We start from the raw sequence: 23,565 nt of genomic DNA on the forward strand, positions 1-23,565 counted from the left end.
CAATATAAAACATGGACACAGTATCAGGGACGTCACCCATTGGTTTCTGAAGAGGTATGATGAAACCATATTTTGGTGGTTGTCATATTGAAAACAGTCTCAGGTGCGCCGATGGCCTAGTGTTTGGTTTGTATGTTCAAAGACTGTCATCCTACAAGCGGGCTGTTTCCTTCACATGAACACTCCTTGTGTTGAACAGTCAGAATCGGAGGTGATTCAGGAATATTTAGACACTTTATGTTTAAATGCTTAAATAAAAATAAATTGATCATATGTGTAACATTCCTCTCCAAAAATGTATTCTTGTCTGTGTGCAGAATGCTGGTGAACAACAGTTAAACATTAAGTCATATGGAGAAACTAGAATTATAAACAGTAGAACTAAAAGTTATTCTCCATTTCATTGCAAGAGCAGCTTTGTTATCAGAGTGGTAGGAGGACTATTTACAGAATTGGAGAGAAGCTGCAAAAAAGTATTAAAGAAAAAAAAGTATATTTTCATTTTGGAGAGGTAGATAAACAGAAACTACAAACAGATTGCAAAGAAACGACCTGAGGAGATATTTATCTTAATAAAAAACACAAGAACACAATCAGTCTGATGTTGGTAAAATGAAAGAACGGATCCTTTCCTGACAAGAAGCGTTCACTCAGGCTGACAGGTGTAAAAACTCAACACTGTTCTGGAGACAGAGGGAAGCTAGCCGTCTTATCTCCACATTCCTCAGCATGCATGCAGGTCGAGCATTTTCAGTAAACACTCAAGTATGCATTGTGCATTTTTACTAGGTGACACATTCTTTGACTGCAGCGTTGAAGCAACAGACAAAAGAAAGAAGATGTGACGCAACCTCACTTTAAATAACTTGAGTTCAGTTCAGAAACTCACAAACAACACAAACAGGATTGGCTCAACTCAGAGTATCTTTATTTAAAACTACACAAAAAAAAATACATACACGTTAGCGAGAAATCCTGGACATACATGGTATGTTTAAAAGCTTCAGTCCCACACAGGGCGTACTCAGCACTGTGGGAGACATTCAGAATATGGATCAGAAGCTGGTTATTACGTTTATGTCCGTCTGAGGGGAGCTGGCCAGCAGGTTATCTTTGACTGGAGACATGGGCTTTCCTTTTGACAAGGGAGTCATCTTTTGAGAATCTCTGAAAAACACAAAAGAAGTGGTATGATAGCAGTTCTATTACAAACCGTGTCACTCCCAGCAATCACAGCCAGATGTCTGAGGCCTAAACCGATTTCTCCTCCCTGCTTCGACAATGTTTTTTGTTTTTTTTAACAATGTGAACAATCCTGTTTCTGCTTCAGCTAAGCTTTTAATTCTTCTGGTGTGATTAACAGGTTGAATAAGGTGACAAGAAATGTATTTATTTGTTTCTACCTAAGAGAAAATACTGGAACTGAAAATGTCGGTGACCACCGAAACAACACATCTTGCAGAGGACATAATAGAAATTAGTTAAAAGAAATTATTGGAAAAAAAAACAGATGTCTCACTTTGTCAACTGTACAAAAAAGCAAGCCAGCTTTTCTTATAAATCTAAGTAGTTGGTCATTTGATTTTGTTCTAGGCCACCTAACAGTTAGAAGGTCAGAGGTCAAACAGTTAATTGGAGCACTTGACCCTGTGCACTTAAAATCTAAACAAAATAAAAGACAAAGGAAATGTCAAAGAGAAGGGCCTTCCAGTATTTAAGGTTTTTAACTGCTCTATAGATCTTTTTTAAACTGATGGTTGAATACTAGATTGAGATTGGGCAATAACAGTGCTGCTGTCACAGATGCAGCTCTACACTGGGTTGCACAAGTTACAGGATCTACTGGATCTACTAAGAGTGAGAAGTGTGAGTCAGAGTCCTGCCAGATGTATTGTTGTCTGAATCGTGTTTACATCGTGTTTACATCGTGTTTACATCGTGTTTACATGGACAGGACGGCCTTGTGTGTGTAACATACTCAGTGCTTATTTGGATGTCACCTAAGTGTATTTAGATCACGGTCATTCTGTGTCAATCGAGGTGCAATATGAGGCTGAGTTAACCAAAGTGTGCTAACATTAGCGTGCTAACACAACAATGCAGGACACAGGCAGTTTGAATTACCCCCCGGGGACAAATAAAGTTTTTTGAATTGATGAATTGAATTGAGTTTAAGCTCGAGCAAAGTACAATTTTGTACACAGTTTGCTCTTAATGGAGCTTAATTATGGTGCTTTACAATTCATAACTCCTTCATGTGAACGCGAGTGGAGAGGGGTTGGAGGTGTGTCACTGTAGGAGAGCGGAGGCTTCAGTATGGAGGAGGTGTCGCCAAACAGCAGTTTGTTTTGGTTTAGTGCTGTTGCTCAAGGGCGATATCTCCTGGATCAAAGAGTCGCACATTCTTCCTTTAAGCTTTACAAACATTTAAAATGTTGAGATAATTCCAAGATGAGATAATTCCAATTTAGACAGAAGTAACAACTTAAATCTTACACCTTGTAGGTTTAACACCCTCAGGAAAATATGACCCTCTATGATTTGTTTTGAACGGCTGGATAACTTGGAGGATGAGGAGGAGCAGATGTTTTTACCTGGTGCTAAGTGAGTTCTCTGGAATAGAGATTACATCTCTTAGAAATGTATGATGACTTTGTTTTGTACCAATAACAGAGTGCTGTTAAATTACCTTATGTTGGGATTAATGATTTCACCAATTGATGTCACTTGATGATATTTTACACTAGCTGTAGATTAAAGGTGTTGGCTTTAGTTATCACCTACCGGTAATGGTAAAGCTTATTTTCTTCACTGTGTGTCACAGCTGTTTTATGTAGGTTATTTTCAACTGTTAGTCTGTTCAGAGACGATCAGACACGAGAGGTAACACTGTAACAAACACTGCTTTGAGAATGTGCTTTCACTGATTGGTCAGATTAAGTTTAAATGTCAATTCTGCCACAATATTTTGGTTTGTTATGCTCTACTAGGTAAGATGACTCTTAAGTCTCTGTGGTGCAACCAACAATGACACCACTTAAGTTACAAACTAACTAGATTTAATGTGGGAACCTGAGAGTCACTATCCTGTCATTTCATCCACAGAGAACAGAAATGTATACATGTGACACTTTACCACTGCAATCAAAGGGATTAGAATTACATTCAAATATTGTATCATTTACAAAGTAGCTTAAGTACTTTTCTTTTTACTTTTTGAAGCTGAAATTCTTCCACAGGCTGCTGATTGTGGCCTGGACACCAGGGCTGTTCTCATTGTTGGTGGAGGAGTTTTTCTTCTTCCTCAGACCGCTGGCCCTGGCTGGGCCCAACATCCCCACTTTGGCTGCTTGACCCTGGCTGCTGGACTTTGGTTTGGACAGACCTGAAACCTGGAAAGAGAAAGAACATGTATAAAAGAGATTTAAACACTGAAGACAGTGAACACCTGCTGCTATTAAAAGTGGCAAGATATTTTATTATCGTTTGGTTTCATGGGAAAGAAAAAAACCCTCATGAAGCATTAAATATCCCATGCTGTCAAGAACTAAACTAAAGGAAATTATCTAGGGTGTTTGTGGCTCTTCAAGACAGACAGACAACAGCCTGCTCTACTCACTCAAAAAACAATCTGGGATGCCTTGCTCCATTTAAAACAGGAATATTGAACTAACAGCCTGTGGGACACACGTTTTTCATCTTTCCATGACCCATGCGATGCTGCCTGCATCAGGCTGAAGTGTTTGCAAGATGAACATCCAGTGTTCCCCACACAGACTGTTAACAGGTGCTCAAGTATATTTGGTGTCCCAATTCAGCATTTAATTATTATTTCTGCACAGTCGCACATATCACATCTGCTAAATGAAAGGTGTGTGTGCCTCATGTTCAACATTGTCACAGCTCATACAAGAAAACGATTCCAGTAAACGTGTTATCACAAAATGATTTCTGTTTTGTCTTTGTAATTAATGAATGAAGCAATCTTTATTTATATAGCGCCAATTCATAACAAACATTATCTCAAGTCACTTTTTAAAATAGCCGGTCTAGACCGTACTCTTTGCTGTATTATTTTCAAAGACCTAACATGAATCCATGATGCAACATTTGTCAAAGTTACAGTGGCAATGAAAAAACGTCCTTTAAACACGCAGAAACCTCGAGCAGAAGCAGACTCATGATGAGCAGACATGTGTCAGGGTTGTGAGGGGATAGAGGGAGATGCAGAAAGATGCAGACAGATAGAGATGAAGAAATGCTGATGACTTAGTTGGAGGTAACAATAACTGTTGTTGAAACAATGCAGCATTTTTTATAGAACAGCCTGATTTTTTTTAAAAGCACAGTCTAAATAAATAAATAGACATAAACAAATAAATAAACAAATAGGGACTCCAGGTTTATGTGAATGTGTATAACTATTGGCATTGTAGCAATGAGTATATAGAGGATGCTGTACACTACTTGAGATGCATTGTGGTTATAATCATGACTGACTGAGGAGTAAATCATGCATAAATATCATGCACAATATAAACAACTGAGAAAATAATGAGTAAACAGCGGAGTTCATGCCACAGATACTTTGACATCGTGGGAGTGTTAGAGTCAAAGAGACTTGTAGTAGTTAGACCTTCACACATGTCCATATATATTTAGTGACGACCGGACAAAGAAGGAGGCATGTTGGAGAGGAAGTGATGAACAGCTCACAGATGTCACTGTTATTTTGATGATTGTGTATAAAAGCAGACACATGAAAAACTGGAGCACACTCTGTGTCAGATGGATGTTGACAGTTCACTTCTAATTTAAACTCAAATTCCATCTGCAATATGGTGTGTTCAACCTGAAAAACGTCAATCTGTTTGTTGTCACTTTTCCACCAGTTTCAAGTTTGTGTTACAGAAATGACCACAACATTATTTTATAAAAGGCCTTTTTTTTGGGGACCAAATCGAAAAACAACCAAATCCCTGACACAAAATCTGTGATCTGAGCCGTGAGATTTGTGATCTCTAAACGCCACCTAAACAAAATCAGGCCTTTTACAGTCAGGCTCAGCAGAATTCAAACCCAAGTTGTGTTTTAGGTGATTCAATGAAACCTGCTGTTGATGGAGGCAGTGGCTGAAAGAGTTGGGTGGGGCCAGCTGGTGTGTGGTGTCAAGAGATGGCAAACAGATGTGTGGTGTGTGGGTAGAAGTGGAGCAATCAGAGCTGATCAAAGTTTGATGAGGAAAATACATAAAAACTAGATGATAAAGTAGGAGTAATAGTGTGATATAAAAATACTGTGATTTTAAAAAAAGTGCCAAACTTTTGCCACAAAAGTGTCTTCTGGGGGCACCGGATAGCCTAGCGGTTAGGTTGCACGTCCCATGTATAGAGACTACAGTCCTCACTGCAGCTGCTGTGGGTTTGAATCCTACCTCGGCCTTTTGCTGCATGTCATCCCCCACTCTCTCCTCCCTACATTCCCTGTCTCATCTAATAAAGGCAAAAGACCCAAAACAATATTTAAGGTTAATGTCAGTTAATATTTATTAATTTTATTTTTGTTAACTTTATTTTCTTGATCTTTTAACATTTTACTTCAAGTGTTCGCGCTTTGTAGTCGCTAATTGACTAAATGTTCTGAGTGGCTTGTGTGTGGTTTTTCATTGTGGCACTCTCTTGCCATTGAAGTTGAATAGCCCTACAATAAAAAGCAGAATTAAAACGCTGCAAAGGAAACATCTCACCTTTGATCTCATCATGCTGGGTTTCATTTCTACTACTGGTGAGTGTGTGGGACTTTGTTCACTCTCTGGATCTTTGCTTGAATTCATATCCTGGGGAAGGACAAGAGAGACACATAAAAGATCAAAAAGCCATATAACCAGAAATAGCTCTCATCACACCTACTAGTGATCCAGGAAACTCTGATGATGATGATAATGATGATGTATGTGTGACTGGCAACCCAACCACAAGATGTGCAGAGAAAAATATGAGGGTGTTGGAGATCAGTAAAGAACCTACACATGCAGCATCCTCCTGGTGGGAGGTGGGGAAGCTGTAGGTGGGGACCTCCTCTTTGGGACAGGAAGTGATGTGAGGCTGGGACTGTGAGAAGTATGCACTGTCCTGGGAAGGGGGGGAGTCTGTGAGGTCATCATTGTTCTTTTGGTTTTCCTCAGTGGATGACAGGCGCGGTGGTGGATCTGCAATAGAGCTGCGTGTCTTTGTGGACGACATAAACGTCTCCTTTTTATACTGAAACTGCTGCAGGGCACCCAGGCCTGAGGTGGACTTAGGTGTTCTCGATCTTTCTGTCGAGGGGGAGCTGCTTGTCCAGTTAAACAACCTGAGGCCCTGACTGGCTGAACTGGGAGACGTGGTGTTTGGTGACTGAGGGGGACTGGGGGTGTCAACAGATGAAACATCAGGGGCATCGCTATCATCGGCCTTGGTGCCGGGAGACTCGTCCTGAGTAGGACTCAAAGATCTGGGCTCCACATCCTGATGTGAATCCTGCTGAGTGGACTTCTTAGTGCTCACACAGTCTGCTGAAGTCGAACTGCTGAAGAATCTACAAGTTGTAATAAATAAACACATTAGAACACAGCATTAACCTTATTGTGTTCTACAGGTGCTGGACTATTGCAAAAAAAAGCTAATACAAAAAATATACCAAAATAAGGATGCAATGATACACTAAACTCATGCAAGAAATGAGACTGAAGTAAATTTACGATTACTTTCATTCAACTGTCTGGAAAAATGCCAAAGCATCTTCCTCCTTCACCAATAGCAGTTCTACTTAATTTATTTTGATCTTGTATGGTTACTCATTAAACATTGCATCTCTTTTTCTTATTAAAAGCCACACATGATGTATTTTTTGTCACCTAATATAAGTTCAAAGTTTGATTCAAAGGCAACTGGACTTGTTGAAGATCTTGAAGACGATGTATAATGGCAGCGATGGCATTAGAGGGAGAGAAGATCTCTAAAGCCTCAAACAGAGGAGACTACTGAGGATTATTAATTATGTTGTACCATCTGCTGGATTTTGGTTTAGCCGTTTAGATTTAGTATTTTGGCAGCATCAAGAGTACTCACTAGAACACACGTCTTCAAAATATTTACATCATGTTTATTTTTCACACTGCGGGCAGCGCCAGGCTCGCTTTTATGTGATTCCAGTCTTTTTGCTAAACTAGGCAAACCATGACTTGACTTCACCTCATGACTAAAGCTTTATTTAACTTGTTAAATGTTGTTGTTGATGTTTTTTATTTGATTATTTCAAAATGTTTTATTTAGTTTTCCTCTATTACTGTCCTTTATTTTCTCTGTACCTTGTCCTTGCAGCTTATTTCTTCCTGCTCTAAATTAAAGGCAGGGTTGGTAATTTTCAAACACTAGCATGATTTTGAAATTAGCATTCCCTCAGTGCTATAAAAAATATATTTCTTGAAACATTATCAAAATGATTTCATCTACTGCAACTGCTGCGTCACATTTTCACTCTTTTTTGGGGAGGAGTATTTATAATGAGCGGTAGTTACAGAATCTTATTTTGACTCTTGCTGTCCTTTTTGAAAGCATTAAATGAACAATACATTTCTACTTTCTTTTAATCGAAGTGTAGTTACAAACTGTCAGCTTTTTTTAATTACAGAATCTTCAATTACCTGCGGATGGACTCCAGATTCTGCATCAGGCATCGTGTCATTTCCCTCCCGAGTCAAACAAGTTATCATTGTGATACTTTATTTTCCCTTTTGTTCTGTCTGCCTTATTATGAAATTACATTTTTTATCCTGAGCTTATTTAAATAAACCAAAATTGGAATCGACAACAATTCAGTCAGATAATAACTGAATGTAGTCTTAGACATTAAGGTCTGTGAGTTTGTTAAACATTATACGGTAAATGTTTGTGTTGTTTGCTTGACAGTGCTTCATAGTGAACATTTGTCTCCAGATTTGACAAAAACGTGTCTGATAAGAAGCTGACAAGCAGAAGAGACTGATTTCTGTGATGTTACCTGCTGCATGTGCCGTCTCCATCCTCCTCAGTTTCCTGGTTTCTCCTCTGCAGCAGGGTGGCAAAGCGGTTGCGTGGACGGGGCTGACTGGTCGATGTCGGCTTGTCTGGCTGCTTTTCTGACCTGGATCTCTTGGGACTGAAGGCAGAGTACTGCTGAAGCACATCCTGGTCTGATATACCAGAGTCTATGGACGACAAACAGAAAGGACGCTCTGATTGATATTAAAGCCTGCTATCACTGCTTTGAACTTTATTTTTCATTCGGCTTGGTGATATAATAAATATTGATTGGTAGCGACTCATAAAGTAGATAAAGATAAAGTACCTGAGGAGGATCTGTTTCTTCTACAGAAGAGGACATGATGTTTAAAACCTTCTGATGTGTTTACCTGTTTCGCTTCAAATCTAAAACCAATTCTTTCTTCTTCAAAACTGAAGCTGCAGCACAGTTTAAATCTAGTTTATCTTTACACTTCACTAAAACTGTAAATAACTTTATACTGCATCTTTTCAAGATGAGAAACTGAAAAAAACAAAAACAAAGAAAAAAACACTCATACACAGGGAGATCTCTAAATCTAGATTTGGAAACCTTGTTAGTAAACAGTTCCATAGCACAACCCTTTCTTATCATGAGGTCTGTGCAGTGGAGGATCTGTTTACTGACAGGGTAACATAGATGCATTTGTAGTATAAAATAAGAAGAGATCCAAACGTTGTATGTAAACAGCGCACCTTCCCGTGGTCTCTTCACCTGCAGCTCTCTGCAGGGCAGCCTCAGACCGTCCAGGCTGACGACTCTCTCCTTCCCCCTGGTGGAGGGAGGCGTGTCAGGGGAGGCAGCAGCAGACTGTGGTGGGGCAGCAGATCCAGGCTTGAAGCCTTTGCTCCAGATACTTGACCTGGTGGAAGCTGGTGATCTGTTCCAGCTGTGACTGCGGGGCTTAGAAGCCTGAAACAACATTTTAAAAGTTTTTCATCTAAAATTTGACACTCGACTTTGCTCATCAGAACTCTGTTAATCTTTTGATCAGATACCTGTTGCATAGGTTTGTCTGGGTTGAAGTCGTCTATTTTCTTCAATGTGTTGATGTCAACGTTGCCCATGGCCATCTGCAAGCCTTTTTCATCTCCTAGGTTACTGAATTTAATAAACTCAAGGATAAAATAGTGTGCAAGTCATTAAGAGGAACTTCTTTAACATAAATCAACCAAGGGTGACACTTCATGTTTACAAAGGTGACACTTTGACAGGTGTGTTTCAGGACAGGAGGATACACTCCAGCGTAGCTGAGGGTTGCTGGGTCGATGTGCTCTGGGTACGGGTTTAGGGGGATGACTTTCCTCCCGACTGGATCAAACACCAGCTGGTAGAGGAAGGTGTTGTTGGCTCTGATGAATCCCTCAATGTACTCGTCAGGGACAACAAGACTCATCTTCAGGTACTGGCCCATCTTTCTGATCACCTGACAGGACAACAAGTGCATCTTGTCAAAAAATACTAGTGATTGTGTCAAAAAAAGTTTGTACTTGTTATGAACTGTGTGTACTTTAATTGATTACCTACACTAAATATAACACTTTGGTTTGTTTTCCTGCATGAAGCCCTATTCGAACATGACTGCTCTAGCATGAGGATCTATAAAAATTACAAATAACTGTGGAGCTCATCAAGGGGTAGCTGTGACTCAGTGGTAAAAATTGGTCGTCTCTCAGCCTCACACATCAACTTAACAGTCTAACCTTGAGGATATCAGGGTCTTTGGCCAGCCGCAGCAGCTTGCAGGCCTTGCCCAGGCCGATGCCGTGCAGTGAGGCCAGATAATCGCAGCCAGAGAGGATGCACATGTGACGAAACTTCTCTTCTGTGAAAATGTTCCCCAGAGGGCGGCAGCGGCCCAGGTTACCTTGGTCTATCTCCAGGCCGTTACCCTCCTTGTCCATTTTGAGGATTACCTACAAGGTTGTAACAAAAGAGTGTAGAACATTCAAATGGGTTTAAAAACATGACTAACCATCTTCATAGAACAATCAGGGCTCCTGCAGGTGTTATACATGTACGCAGGTGGACAGGAAAGTTTTGACTTGGTACCTTTTTGCAGCCAAAAGCCAGCAGGTCAGAGTCTTCTGTAATGACAGCCTGGGCCAGACCGGACTTAGTGAGGTAAGCTAACTGAGCATCCGCTTCATATGGAGCCACGACGCAGTCCACCCCTCGTGCCCTGGCAACCTGGCTCAATATAAAACATGAATTACTGAAACACAAAACATTTTCACCAGTACTCTAGAATGTAATCAGAAATAAACTAACACAGAACAAACAAACAGAACAAAATGATCTGTGTTTTTAAATTGAAAGCGTATTATTAATTGTGTACAATGGTTACTCTTTGGGAGAAGCCTCAGAATTAAGGCTCTCCTATACATCTGGCAGGAGAAAATAAGTCTTCACCTTTATTAGGTTATGAGCCATGGCTGGGGTAATGTTAACACAGCGGGTAAAACAGTCTCTGGCCTCAGACAGTTTTCCTTCCCGCAGCAGCTGTCGGCCTTTCTGAAGGTTGGTTTCTCTGCGTCTGCAGAGCACATAAAAGAAACCACCGATTAGATTCATTACAAATGATCATTAGAAGATAAGCTAAAGTCCCATTTTAAAACAAAGTGAGAAACAAAACGGAGGCTCATAACACAGATACAGCTCAGCTTCCTTGCTGATGATAGCAAGCTCTGTTGTCTTCTGTCTACAGGTGGATGCATTCCTGTTTGCACCTTCACACATAAACAGTGAGTCAATGTTGCTGTTTTGGAATGCAGTCCTTCAGAGGAACAAAGCTTTGTCTGAGCCTGTTTGTTACTGAGAAACACTGGATTGTTGTGTTTGGCACAGTGTCATTATCTCTGTGGGAGATAAGGTAACATTAATTAATTCTGTTATGGAACCATTTTCTGCACAGAGATTTGTTTTCCTGTTTGAGTGATCTTGTAGTCAATAATTGCTTTACCCTCTTGTTATCCCAACTTCAGTCTTAGTATTGTTGTGTCCAGGAATTGTGTCCTTGAATGAGACATCATTCCTGATACGTTGTGTGAAACTCAATCGACATTCACCCACATCTTCCAACACGTTACTTCAGATAGCAGCTGAAAACAGGTGATGCTACTTATATTACAACTCAATCCTTTATAGTATCTTCTCTCCAAAATGTCAGATAAACATGTCTAGCACAGCTTCCATGGCAACGCCATGAAATTCTCTGTAATATCAAACCTACAGTTCAGATTCCAAAGAGATTTGTTGAATGCATGCAGGAAAAAAGGTCATATATAATCTATAATGACAAACCGGCCAGCGTGAAGCCTCTGTGTAACTTTTATCTGTCATGAGTGTTTATGCGTGAAATGCAAAAGTACATCAAGCTCTGGAGCAGTAACTGCATGTCACCAAAGCACTGATCACAGTTTGTCACAGCCTGATGAAGGTGCAGACTGCTTCTTTGGAGGAAAATGTCTGAAAGACAAACCTGTTCTTATTTTATTGTATCATAGACGTCCCTTTAAAGCATTTGGTAACTTGTGAGGTCGTAGACAATATGCTTTTATGGATGCTGCGTATCATATACAATCAAGGTCAAGGTAAATACTCACTCTCTGCGCGATTTTTCCACTTCATGTTTGGAAGGTAAATTACGTCCATCAAACACCAATATGGGTTTGACACTGAAGTTCAACAGCATGTCCACAAATTTCATGCAGTACCACACGTACCTAGGATGGGACGAATTAAAATGTCAATATAAATATTGAACTTTCAATCAAAGAAACTTATTTAAACATATTTCTTTTTTTGAAAACCATAAATGCTTACTGGTCAGTTGGTTCTCCTTTAGCGAGCTTCTCAGCACATGAAAATGCTCCTTTATGCAGCCAGCAGTACGTGTCCACAGCCACAGTCTGGCCTTTGTATTTCTTTACACTGATGGGCTCTCCTGCATCTTTGATGAACTGCAGCAGTCCAGTGATTCCCATTTTGAGCAGCTGATCTGAGTCACACAGATTCTTTAATTGTACAAAAAAAAACAGGAAAGCAATCGGCCATTCTTCAAACTCATTGCTATGACTTGTTAAATATTTTGACAGAGTAAATCAAATAATTATTTCTGGTGTTATGCCCTTCTGAGCAAACAATGAGATCCATGTTTGAGTCACTACTTTTTAAGTAAGACACTCTGTCTCTTCAAATAGATCGGACACCTTCCTTCAAAACTGCTGAAGTCACAAAACGACTAAAAGATCTTCATTACTACACATGCTATGCAGTAGAGATTCTAGAGTTTGTTTGGACCCAAGGCAAAAATCACAAGGGGCCCCTCGAAACAGTGTTCATCCCTATTATGTTATAAATAACACGAAAACAACATTTTTAGTGGAAGTTATGTTATTAAAGTGTCTCTAGACGTGCATCCTTCAGTTATTTCCTATTATATAAGTGAGTGCTGTCAGATAGGGGCCCCTTAGGGAGGTTTCCTACTGTAATTTCAAACTTTGCACATTTAAAGTCACTGCTGTGGTTTAAAGATTATCAGCCCTCGGGGGCCCCCTACTGGCCTGGTGCATTATTTCTATTGATAATAAGCTTGTCATCTGTCAACTTATGGTGCTTCCTCTTTCTGATATAGAAGGTAATGTATGCCTTTTATGACTTTGCATCCCTTGTTCTCTTGACTTAATTGTCACTTATTTGACAGTCTTCATTTTCCTCTCTCCTTACCCCACATCTTTGGATTGTGTTGCTTTAATTGATTACTTCTGCAAATGTTGATGCTAATAAAACTGAAGAACTATATTTTTTTATGATAACTGACTATTTTATAGTATGCATTTGTTAGACTGGAAACAGTTTTCAAGACTGATTTGAATAAAGACTGGTTTAAGCATTGTTATAATGCTAAGAAGGGTAAGATATGCTGGATAAATACTTATTAATCTTTACTTGAATATATGTTCATATATCTTTCATTAAACTGACCCATTGGTTGAGTTGACAATGTAACAGATACGCTGAGCATCTTTTGATCTGTCTGATTTTCCTCAGCATCATTACAGTATCTATCCATCTGTCTGTCTACATCTCTTTTGCACACACAAGCTCTTTGCGTGAAGATGTGCAGATTACTCTTCCACCTGGATTACTAACATGGGCCAAGATCTGGTCTTACAGCTTTCTACCTGACCCTGTATGTAGACTATAATATCAGATAGCCATGCTGCTGCAAACTAAACATCAAGTAAACTGGTTTCAGGTTTACGTCAACAAATACGTAAGAAAAGGCTTAGGGTAGCTAATGCTAGCTAACACAATACAAAAGTCGCATTTGAGATTTCTGGTGAATGAAGACTTGCTTGGCCATCAGCAGTCGGCAGAATTTAACGTTAAACAAAAGTATAAGAAAAACAAATGTGGTCAGGTCAGTTATACAGTAGGAGCCGTGTCTGTTTGTCCATAAACAAGGTGACGTTCATTTGGATGTTTGTGGAAAGCACTAGTAATCTCTACATACAATACAGACAGTATATGATGATATGATGATAATATCGTGTTTTCTTTTGAATACAGTGCAGAAAGTTTTTATCAACCAATGTGAGAAGTAAGATAGACACACATCCCAGTAGACGGACACACATCCCAGTAGACGGACACACATCCCAGTAGACAGACACAGATCCCAGTAGACGGACACACATCCCAGTAGACAGACACAGATCCCAGTAGACAGACACACATCCCAGTAGACAGACACACATCCCAGTAGACACTTTCCTCACTAACATAACGCTTACTAACGGTGGCTGCAGCCGTTGTTCGTGTCTGTGTATAACATAAACACACTGGTCGAGACAGAAAAACAGAAAATGTATGTTTACACTTACTTCTTTCCTGAAGCTTTCATCCACAGCCTAGCAGCTTGTCAGTGTAGCAGCCGAAGCGAGTTTGGTTTTAGCGGCAAAAGACGTGATTCAGTATGAGCTGCTGTGATTGGCCAGCTGGATCGAGAGACTGCGGAGTTTCCGGAAGAACAGAGGGAGCGCTCCTAAACATATTCTGGACATCCGTTCACATGTTTACATTGCTGCTGTTCCCCTCCCTCGCCTCTCTATGAAACGCGACACTCCGGTTCTTATTCCGGCGTCTGCCAGCAAACTCGTATCCCAAATAAATATGTGAATTAAATTATCACTTTAACTGTGAAAGTATCGATACGTGGCATCAAGTATGCATCAAGTATAACCTATTTATGAGTCAAGTTTGGGCTGTCTCATTTTGTAGTAGGGCCAATTCCTTAAAATATATAGATTTTGAATTGGTGTTCACTAGCTGTGAATTGAAGTTAACACATCATTATTACAAAATGATGTTTTCAAGTGCGTTCTACTTTTACTAAATTTACACTTTGTTAGATTTCGCAAACATTATGAGAAATGTGTTATTTCTGCTCAACACTATGGCTGTAGGTGATAGTGAAAGTGCAGATCAGTCACTGTTGGAAAAAAAACCAGAGCCACTAGCCAGAAACATTAGGAACTCTTGTATTCAAAATATTAACAAACCCTGAAAGTGAAAACCCATATGCTTGTTCAATATAAAAATATCCACCTTTATTTGAAATCCTAATCTGGCTGTTACAATTAGGAAAACGTTTTTTTGTTTTTTTTGGATTTTTTTTAAACACACACACATTACAGACGGAATGACTTAAAGAAAACATACCAAATTAAATAGAAAGGAAAACACAAAAGAACAATCAGAGCTCTCATCTGGAATCAAAATCTGTAAATTGGTGTTTATTTCTAAAGCTTTTTTAGATATATTTTGTTTGTTAATTCATTAATGGAAATTTAAAAAAGGTGGTTTAACTTTCAGAAGTCGTAAGTAATTTGTGGACAAAACAATTAGCGTGTTCAAAGAATAAATCACATTTCTGTTGAGCGGACTTGTCTTGGGAGCAAGTGTATTTTCCAGGGTTTATGACTTCACATGAACGCATCATTATACGTGTCTCATTTCCCAGCTTCCCCTGCACTTCCTGCTTTAGCTGCAGAAGTGTCAGACGGAACGAAAACAAGATGCAACTTTGTGGATGAGCTGTGATCTATGACAGCGATATTAACGCTTTCCGACACATCTCTAAACACTTTTTTAAATGTCATCTGTCTGTACTCCACGGGAATTGCATTAAAATACAACCAACCATGCAGTTTCCTCCCACTAACGGGGATTTCACGTTCGTCTCTTCGACAGAGGCTGAAGGTAAGATAGTGCTAACACAGGCTACAAAGCTACAGCTAGCAGGCCTTGATACCCGTTGACGTGCCATATTAAATCTGCCTTAAAGTACCGCTGTCACCACGGTAAATTACTTATTGATCTTGAACGTGGCTTGAGTGTGGGCCTTTTTTAATAGTTTATTTTCATTGTTATATGCATGCTATCTTTAGCTAACAGTAAACAGTACCGTTTACGTGTCGCCCAGAAAAGCAGCCAAAACATTCTCTTAAGTTTTTTCCCCCTTCAATTTACCGTTTAAGTTACGTAGCTATTAAAACAAGTCTTGTGTATATATTGTTTTAGTCATTTAGCTCTGACAAAACACAGTTGTAACTTAAGTTATCTTCCGATGTAGCCTACACCCTATTGTAAACAGTATAGATTTCAGCTGCTGGTTAGTTTCATCATGTACATTGATGTCACAATTGTAATGAGATGATTATGAATATCTCAAGAACATTTCAATAATATTTACTTTAATATTAATATAATACTATATAATATATTTTATTATTTACAATGGCTTGGCCTTGTTTGACTCTAAACCACATTCTCCGGGCTATCTGGTGAAGTCTTGTGATTGTGTTTTGGGTTTCACATACTCTGAAAAAGTTCGTTTTTAAAACAGAGATTGCCGAAGTTTCTCCCCTCTGTTTTTTATGTCTACCAGCATACTTGTCCAAAGAGCACCTCTAAGTAACTCATTATTAGCCGATGACGTGTTCTTGTGCTTACTTTTTTTTAAGTATATCATTATTTCCCTTGAATGAAAAGGGCTAACATAGTAAAACTTGAGCAGAATGGTTTTCCAGCAGGTTTTGATGCAGTGTGTCAAAACGACGATTTATTGTCGCTTGTCTTATTTTGTAACACACACTGTTAACGTAAGTATAACCTGTGCCACATCAGTCTGTGACCCAACACTGTACTCAAAAGCAAACATTTCTTCCACAGAGCTCAGTGGCACCATCAGTGCCCCGGACATTAAACTAAACATGGGCAGTGAGAATGTCAAAGATCCTTATGCCACCACCTTCCTGAGGCAGCGAGGCTACGGCTGGCTGCTGGAGGTGGAGGAGGATAACAGTGAAGAAAGCAAACCTCTTCTGTGAGTATATGGTTGTTATTGTTTTTTTTCTCAGTTTTTCAACCTTGGTCATTTTTTCATTACATCATTATATTTCTCCAATAGAAACTGCAAGCAAAAGTGTACGCAGTAAAAGGACGAGCCTTGGTGCAACCAATACCAGCCAAATTAATTTGATGCACCCCAACAGAGTGCATCTCCAAGACATAGTTATGGTCCACTCCCATCTACAGACATGCATGTGAGCTGTTAATCTTTAAAGGGGATTGTGATATTTTTAAACTGGTTTGGTTGGACTCTAAATAATCTCAAATTGGTACACATCATTTTTGACTGCTCTTATAGATAACTTCAGCTGGAAACAGTTGAAAGGAGTGTAATAACTGAATCGTAGTCTCACTGGGGGTAAATGTGCCTGATCAAGTATGTCCAGTAAAGTTTTTGATTGTTATTTGATGTGTCAGACGAGTTTCTCTACAGAAAAAAAACGTCTTTTTTTAAGGTAAACAACTTTTAAAACCAGAAACTGCCTTAAAATTTCCTCCCCAAAGCCACATGCTCGTTTGTCCATGCTCTTGGGTTAATTTGGTGGTTTAAACGGTTACTTCATGTCCAACCCAGTAGTATGTTAATTTGTATTACACAGTTGTGTGGTTATACAAAAACAAACTGCAGTAGATCAGTAACTCCTGTGACCTGAATCGTAAAATTGCTGTACTGTATTCCAATAGGCAAGTGTTTCTAAAAGGATCTATTCTGTAATTTCTTTGGGACCTTAAAATGCCAATCTGAACATTCATTAACAAAAACAAAGAACCTTTACAGAACCACTCTGATCAGGCATGTTTGACCCCAAGAATACAGCTGCTGCAGATTGAGGCAACCTACTGTAGGGCTTCCACACATGCAGAAGACTCCTGATTCCAATGTGTGAACGGCTGGTGACGTTTTTATCCTATGACTGGTGCACGGTGCATAGACTCCATGCAGAAGACCGCTACTAAGGCAAATATTCACATTATAGCATCGTTTAGGAGACTCTGTTTACCTGTGGCTCATGTCTAGCCTCAAGAGACCCCCGCCACCTCTTCTGTCTGAAAAAGATAGTCTCCAGCTCTTTGGTGCATATGTGAACAACCAGGACAGGAGAATCTCCGGATCAGTAGTACTGAAATTGTCTTTATATTTTCAGGAGTGCATGTCTAAAAGCAGCTCTGGAGAACATCCAGAGTTTTAAACCAAGAAATACATGAAAATGACTGCAACACCCGTTGATTACGAGCAGACACAGTGTTGCATGATACTACTTAAATCCTTTTTGTAACACTTCATCAACTTAATTCAAACATTTAGGAATATTTAGGACATTTCTTTTGATAAATTGTAATACAGGTTAGGACAAGGCAAGAAGTCTAAAAGTGATCAAGCCCAGGATAACAAAAAGTCTAACTCTACTAAGGACGTGCTTACTGGAGAAGTTGGTTGTGCCATCATAGTTGAGGCAGATTAACAGTGCTTTCTGTATTTAAATTTTGAAAATGAATGTTAGTGGTCCTCAAGGATTAAGCCTGAGGTTTTATTTTCAACAGCTTAAGATACTAATTGAGGGTTTAGCCAGAATACATCTTGACTCTGGAGCAGAAAAGTCTTCTCTGTGTTACCCCCACAGTGTGGAGGCTGCTCATGGTTGTTTCAGATGTAGCGCTTTGTGACGGAAAAAGTGTCAAGCGGCGCCGGTAGGCTAGCATTTAGCATGCGCGCCCCATGTACAGAGGCTGTGGTCCTCCAAGAGGGGTCCAGGGTTGAAATCTGGCCTGTGGCTCCTTTAGCATGTCTTTTCCCAAACGTCTCTCCCCCCCTATTTCTGACGCTAACCACTGTCCTGTCTCTAAAAATAAAACCATAGAAACCCCAAAATAAACCTTAAAGTGTTAAAATGGTATAAAATAATAATGAGCGGAAAAAATGTCTTTAAATAAATGCTGACTTCTCGTAATATTGTTTATTTTGAAAGTGATCAATTGTCAACAAAATAAAATTAATTTTAATATTCTTGTTTCAGCTTTACTACTGTACACTAACACTAATGATAATGAAGCTTAACCTGTCCATAACATTTCTAAAGCTGTATTATTAAGTTAAAAAAGGGTAAAACAACTGGTAAAATCTGCAAGCCCAGTAAGGACAGAGACTCCTTTTCACAAGTCTTTTAGTCAAAAATGAAGTCAAAGTACCCCCAGACGGGCGCTGACATAATGTGCCACCAGAGTCTAAGACGTAGAGATTGGCTGGAAGAGCTGCCGTATGTGTTATGAGGCTTCTTGCACAGCTTTCATTTACTAAAAAAATCCCCATTAAAGATCCCTTGGGAGTGGGACAGTACAGTCCCCAGGAAAACACATTCTTGTGTCAGTTTGAAGCAGACATTCATAGTTATGGAAAATCCAATGACTTTTGTGTTAGTGTTTGTAACATTTCCTCTTGCTGTCGTTGCTGTACTCTGCTAATCTGGTGCACACAGCGTCACAGGAACCTAATGCATCAACAGAGCTGCCAATCATAGCATTTTATTCCTCTTATAGTGAAAGAAACTTCTCAAAAACACAATGACTTGAACCTGCGTAATAATAACTACCATAACAAAACCAGGTGTGAGGAAAATAGAGTTGATGTTTATTTTCATTTTATAGTCGTCGTCCCCCACCCATGTCCAATCTGTTAACATGAGGGAGGCAGGGTTTACGATCTATACTAATATCAGAGACAAGTTTTTGGCTTCTCTTGAGGCGAGATATAACACTGTCCATTCTTAATACAGTCTAGATTTGGCACCAAGCTGAATGTGACATTTTTAATATTGATTTTTGAGGGATTTTACTTTATATGGCATTAAGGAAAACCCAATTTGTAGAATCACAAAGGCAGAAAATTGTCCAAATGATGTGTCACTGTTGTTAAAGTACAATATGAAGAGAAGGATGATTAAGACTTATGTTGTCTTGTCTGTGTGAGCAGGGAGGAGCTGGACATCGACCTGAAGGACATCTATTACAAGATCCGATGTGTGTTGATGCCAATGCCATCGCTGGGTTATAACCGCCAAGTGGTCAGAGACAACCCGGACTTCTGGGGCCCTCTAGCCGTGGTGCTGCTCTTCTCAATGATCTCCATCTACGGCCAGTTCAGGGTAAGCAGAAACACAGTAAAACATCACCCTAATATTATCAGCCTTCATGAATTCAGGCATGTTTCCCACGCTGCTTAAGGGTTTGTCTTTAAGCCCTCTCAACTGCACAATGTCAGGGGGCTGGGGCTTCCCATAACCTCATCTTTTAAGAACTCAGTGAGGCCTTTCTTGAATTTCCACTATTGAGAATCAGAATCGTTTTTATTGCCAAGTACATTTACACATACAAGGAATTATTCTTTGTGTATTGGTGCAAAAACAGTTAACAAAGGAAATAAAGCAAAATAGCAAGAACTTAAATAAAATAAAATATAAGAAGTAATTACAAATATATGTTTATATATATTATATATTATATATTTGCAGCATCCTTTACATTTGTATAATCATGATAGCCTACATCAAAACCAGCCACAATGTTTCATTTTTAAGGACTGTTTGGTACGTCACTTTGATAACCGGTTTAACCTGTTTGGCTTTCTGTCGTACTCCAGTTAAAATGCAGCACAATCCTTTCTGTCGTGTCTTACATAGATTCTAATGTGGACAATGGGGTTTGTCAATACATGTGTGAACACTTTAAATCAGATGGCCTCGCAGTGAGGTCACGCCCCCATTTACAGAGGCTATAGTACTCAAAGCAGGCGCCCGGGTTCAAGTTCGAACTGTGGCTCCTTTCTGGCATGTCTTTCCCCACTTTCTGCCCCTGGTTCCCTACTCAAGGCACTCCCCCCCCCCTTAAAAAAAAAAAAAAAAAAAAAAAGCACCAACAACTTGAAACAGCGTATTGTTCTGAGTCCTGCACTACAAACCTAGTTCAACATACAAAGGATAACACTTGACTATCTAGCTCTATTAGCCTCACATCATGTGAGCAGTCACACCATGCTGATAATCAGCTTGTTAAGTAAACCCAGGGATTCCATGAGTGTGTACACAAAAAAAGTGGGTGTCTTGAATTTTATCCCATCTCTCCCCCATCCCCTTCCAAACCCGGGGCAGTCTAGGCCTGTGAAGGCTGATTCGTCATGACCCGGGGATCCAGTCTGAAGATTTCTGCCTTTTTAATAAGACAGTTTTTTCTTACCACTGTAACTTTTGCTGCTTTGCTAAAGTGCTCATGATGGATAGGCCGGGTCTTTGTAATATAGCAATAAGTAAGGTCTTTTACCTGCTTTTTGTAACATAACAATGAGTAAGGTCTTTTACCTGCTTTTTGTAACATAACAATGAGTAAGGTATTTTACCTGCTCTTTTGTAAAGTGTCTCAAGATAACACTTGTTATGAGTTGACGCTATACAAATAAAAATTGATTGATTGATTGATGAGCAGGAGATAACATATCACAAACATTGACTGGTCCACTTGCAGCAGCTAGCATATTTTACAAATAAAAAGCTATATTTATTATGATACAAATACAAAGCAGTCAAAAAAGTAATTTAGGTTAAAAGTACAACAGACTGTTTTTATTTCGCAGGTTGTGTCTTGGATCATCACCATCTGGATATTTGGATCACTAACGATCTTCCTGCTGGCCCGTGTTCTCGGTGGTGAGGTAAGCGCTTTGGACACTTTTGCAGAAAGTCAGAATACTGTCAGACATGACTTTAACGTGTCCTTGTAAAATCAAATATAAACATGTTCTGAGGGGATCTGTTGTTGTTCTTTTGTGCAGGTTTCTTTTGGACAGGTTCTTGGTGTAATTGGATATTCCCTACTTCCTCTCATCGTTATAGCCCCATTGCTCTTAGTAATCGGGGGGTTCGAGGTGGTGTCAACACTAATCAAAGTAAGTCAAAGACCATTCGCTAATAAACAGACATGTTGTTAAATGGATAGATTACAGGTCTTTCGTAAAATACCCCCTACACCCTCTCTACTTTACGTTCTTGGGCTTGTCTACCTGCTTGCATCGAGGGTCTGTCAAAAACTACCAATTATAGTAGTTTTTGACAGGGAGAGGGTTGTTGTATCCTTTTGTTTTGTTTGTATTGAGCTGAATTACTGCTTAAATGGTAAATGGACTTGAGCATTCACACACTGATGGCAGAGGCTGCTGTGTAAAGTGACCATCAGAAGTAACTAATCCCATTTGGGGCGGCAGTAGCTCAGTCTGTAAGGACTTTGTCCCAGTGCGGACCAAAATCTGGAAGTTGGTCTGGTAGCTGGAGAGGTGCCAGGTCACTTTCCGAGTACTGCTGAGGTGCCCTTGAGCAAGGGACCGAACCTCACCGCTCTGGTGTGCACCCTGCATAGCGGTGTGTAGCAGCCTCACTCTGACATCTCTCCAATAATGCATAGGTCCTGTTGGTGCATGTGTGTGTGAGAAGCATGTCTCTAAATAACAGAGTGTAAACCAGAAGTTTCCTCAGGAAAATAAAGTATATCAAATTCAAAATTTCCAATTCATTCATACGCCTCTGACGAAGCAGCAGAGGAAATTCAGTGTGTGAGCAGTGCGAACATTGTCGACATGATTTAAAACACAGCAAAATGAAACTCATGTAAAACAAAATATTAGCGGAAAATCCTAACAATGTTATTTTGATAGAAATCCATACCCTTCTTCTTGCTTCCTTCAATAATCTGTTTTATGATGCTTCTCAATGAGACATGTTGATGGATAAAGATAATGAAACTGTGGTCTCCTCTGATCTTTCAGCTGTTCGGGGTGTTCTGGGCTGCTTACAGTGCTGCTTCGCTGCTCGTCGGGGATGAATTCAAGACAAAGAAACCCCTACTCATATATCCCATATTCCTTTTGTATATTTACTTCCTGTCACTATATACTGGTGTGTGACTGGTTGAGTGGAAACTGGACCTTTTCATGGACAGTGACCCTGGATCATGGGGTTAAAAAAAAAAAGTCAAAGTTTGGACCCAGGATTTTTTTTTTTTTTTTTTAAAGGTGTTTATTTCTTTTAAACTCTGTTACATTGTAGAAGGTGGGGATGTTGGGAATATATATCCGTGTATATAGTTGTGTCCCTCATGTCTTATCAATGATCAATAAAATCCTTTCTGCTTTTACAGCTTAAAGCTTTCAGTATGCAGACTTGTTTACAAATGCAATACAGTTCCTATAGTGCTGCATTTTCTTGTACTTTATGAAGTTGGAAATAATCACAGGGTTATTTATTTAATGATTTGTTTCCCCCTCTCTCTATCCTACTGAAAATGTGTTGCCAAATAAATGTGTGTATATGTCAAAGGACTAATTTTACAAAAGAGACGGCACCACAGAAGGAAAGGGCATACTGGAAAGTGTCCATTTATGCTTTCACATTTTGTCCTACAGACTTACTTTCTCTTAATTATGGATTTGAGCAGCAGAAACACGTTGACTGGGTATTAAGATTGATATAAACTATTGTATTCAAAATGTGGTGCCTTGTTTTCCCAGCCCTGTTTCCTGTCAGTCAACAGTTCCATAAAGGACTATAATCATTTGATCGATCATTTCAGTAAATCAGTAGTTATTTATCACTTTAAAATCTGTTATTTAATGACTGTTTGTGCATTACACATAGTTAACTTTCATACATTGTTCTACATTCATTTATTAAACTTTTCTTTGTAAATTGGACTTTTTGAAGTGATCATAACAGGTTTTCCTTTCCTCTCATAACAGTTGTTTGTCATCCTTAAGTTATACAGTGCTGGATCCTTGTTTAAAAAAGAGACAGAAATGATGTCCTACTCTGAAGAGTTCAACATAACAGACGGTAACAAACAACTGAGACATTAACATAATCCCTGACGCTGGTTTAAAAACCAAGATATTATCATGTCAAGTAACCAGTGCTGAGAAATGTTTTTCTACGACAAAAATCCAAATGCCAAACTGGTATTGCTCAGTGCCAATGCTAAGGAATAAGAGATAGTTCACTCACATTTTTTTAATTATGATGTCGTCTCAGC

General features: G+C 39.4%; 2 protein-coding genes across 3 annotated transcripts; one reads left to right on the top strand and one right to left on the bottom strand.

Annotated features, from left to right (window-relative positions):
* Nucleotides 1-911: 911 nt before the first annotated feature.
* exo1 (exonuclease 1) lies at nucleotides 912-14,078 on the bottom strand. Of its 2 annotated transcripts, none has more exons than XM_020647837.3 (14): nucleotides 13,971-14,078; nucleotides 11,908-12,082; nucleotides 11,688-11,807; nucleotides 10,495-10,618; nucleotides 10,135-10,272; nucleotides 9,786-9,998; nucleotides 9,321-9,508; nucleotides 9,081-9,183; nucleotides 8,778-8,994; nucleotides 8,041-8,227; nucleotides 6,027-6,576; nucleotides 5,747-5,836; nucleotides 3,214-3,392; nucleotides 912-1,167 (listed from the first exon to the last, which is right to left on the bottom strand). In XM_020647837.3, exons 2-14 carry the CDS (start codon nucleotides 12,066-12,068, stop codon nucleotides 1,056-1,058), a joined length of 2,382 nt encoding a protein of 793 aa, XP_020503493.2. In that variant the 5' UTR covers nucleotides 12,069-12,082; nucleotides 13,971-14,078; the 3' UTR covers nucleotides 912-1,055. The 2 variants fall into 2 exon arrangements, with proteins under 2 accessions (XP_020503493.2, XP_065815908.1); XM_065959836.1 differs by having other exon boundaries at nucleotides 11,908-12,098; nucleotides 13,971-14,021.
* A 1,042-nt stretch (nucleotides 14,079-15,120) lies between these two features.
* Nucleotides 15,121-23,230, top strand: yipf4 (Yip1 domain family, member 4). Its single transcript, XM_020647839.3, has 6 exons — nucleotides 15,121-15,348; nucleotides 16,321-16,474; nucleotides 19,469-19,640; nucleotides 21,122-21,199; nucleotides 21,320-21,433; nucleotides 22,307-23,230. Exons 1-6 carry the CDS (start codon nucleotides 15,291-15,293, stop codon nucleotides 22,442-22,444), a joined length of 714 nt encoding a protein of 237 aa, XP_020503495.1. The 5' UTR covers nucleotides 15,121-15,290; the 3' UTR covers nucleotides 22,445-23,230.
* The last annotated feature ends 335 nt before the right edge of the window (nucleotides 23,231-23,565 follow it).

This window comes from Labrus bergylta, chromosome 10, assembly GCF_963930695.1.
Source record: "Labrus bergylta chromosome 10, fLabBer1.1, whole genome shotgun sequence".
NCBI classification, from domain to species: Eukaryota; Metazoa; Chordata; class Actinopteri; order Labriformes; family Labridae; genus Labrus; species Labrus bergylta.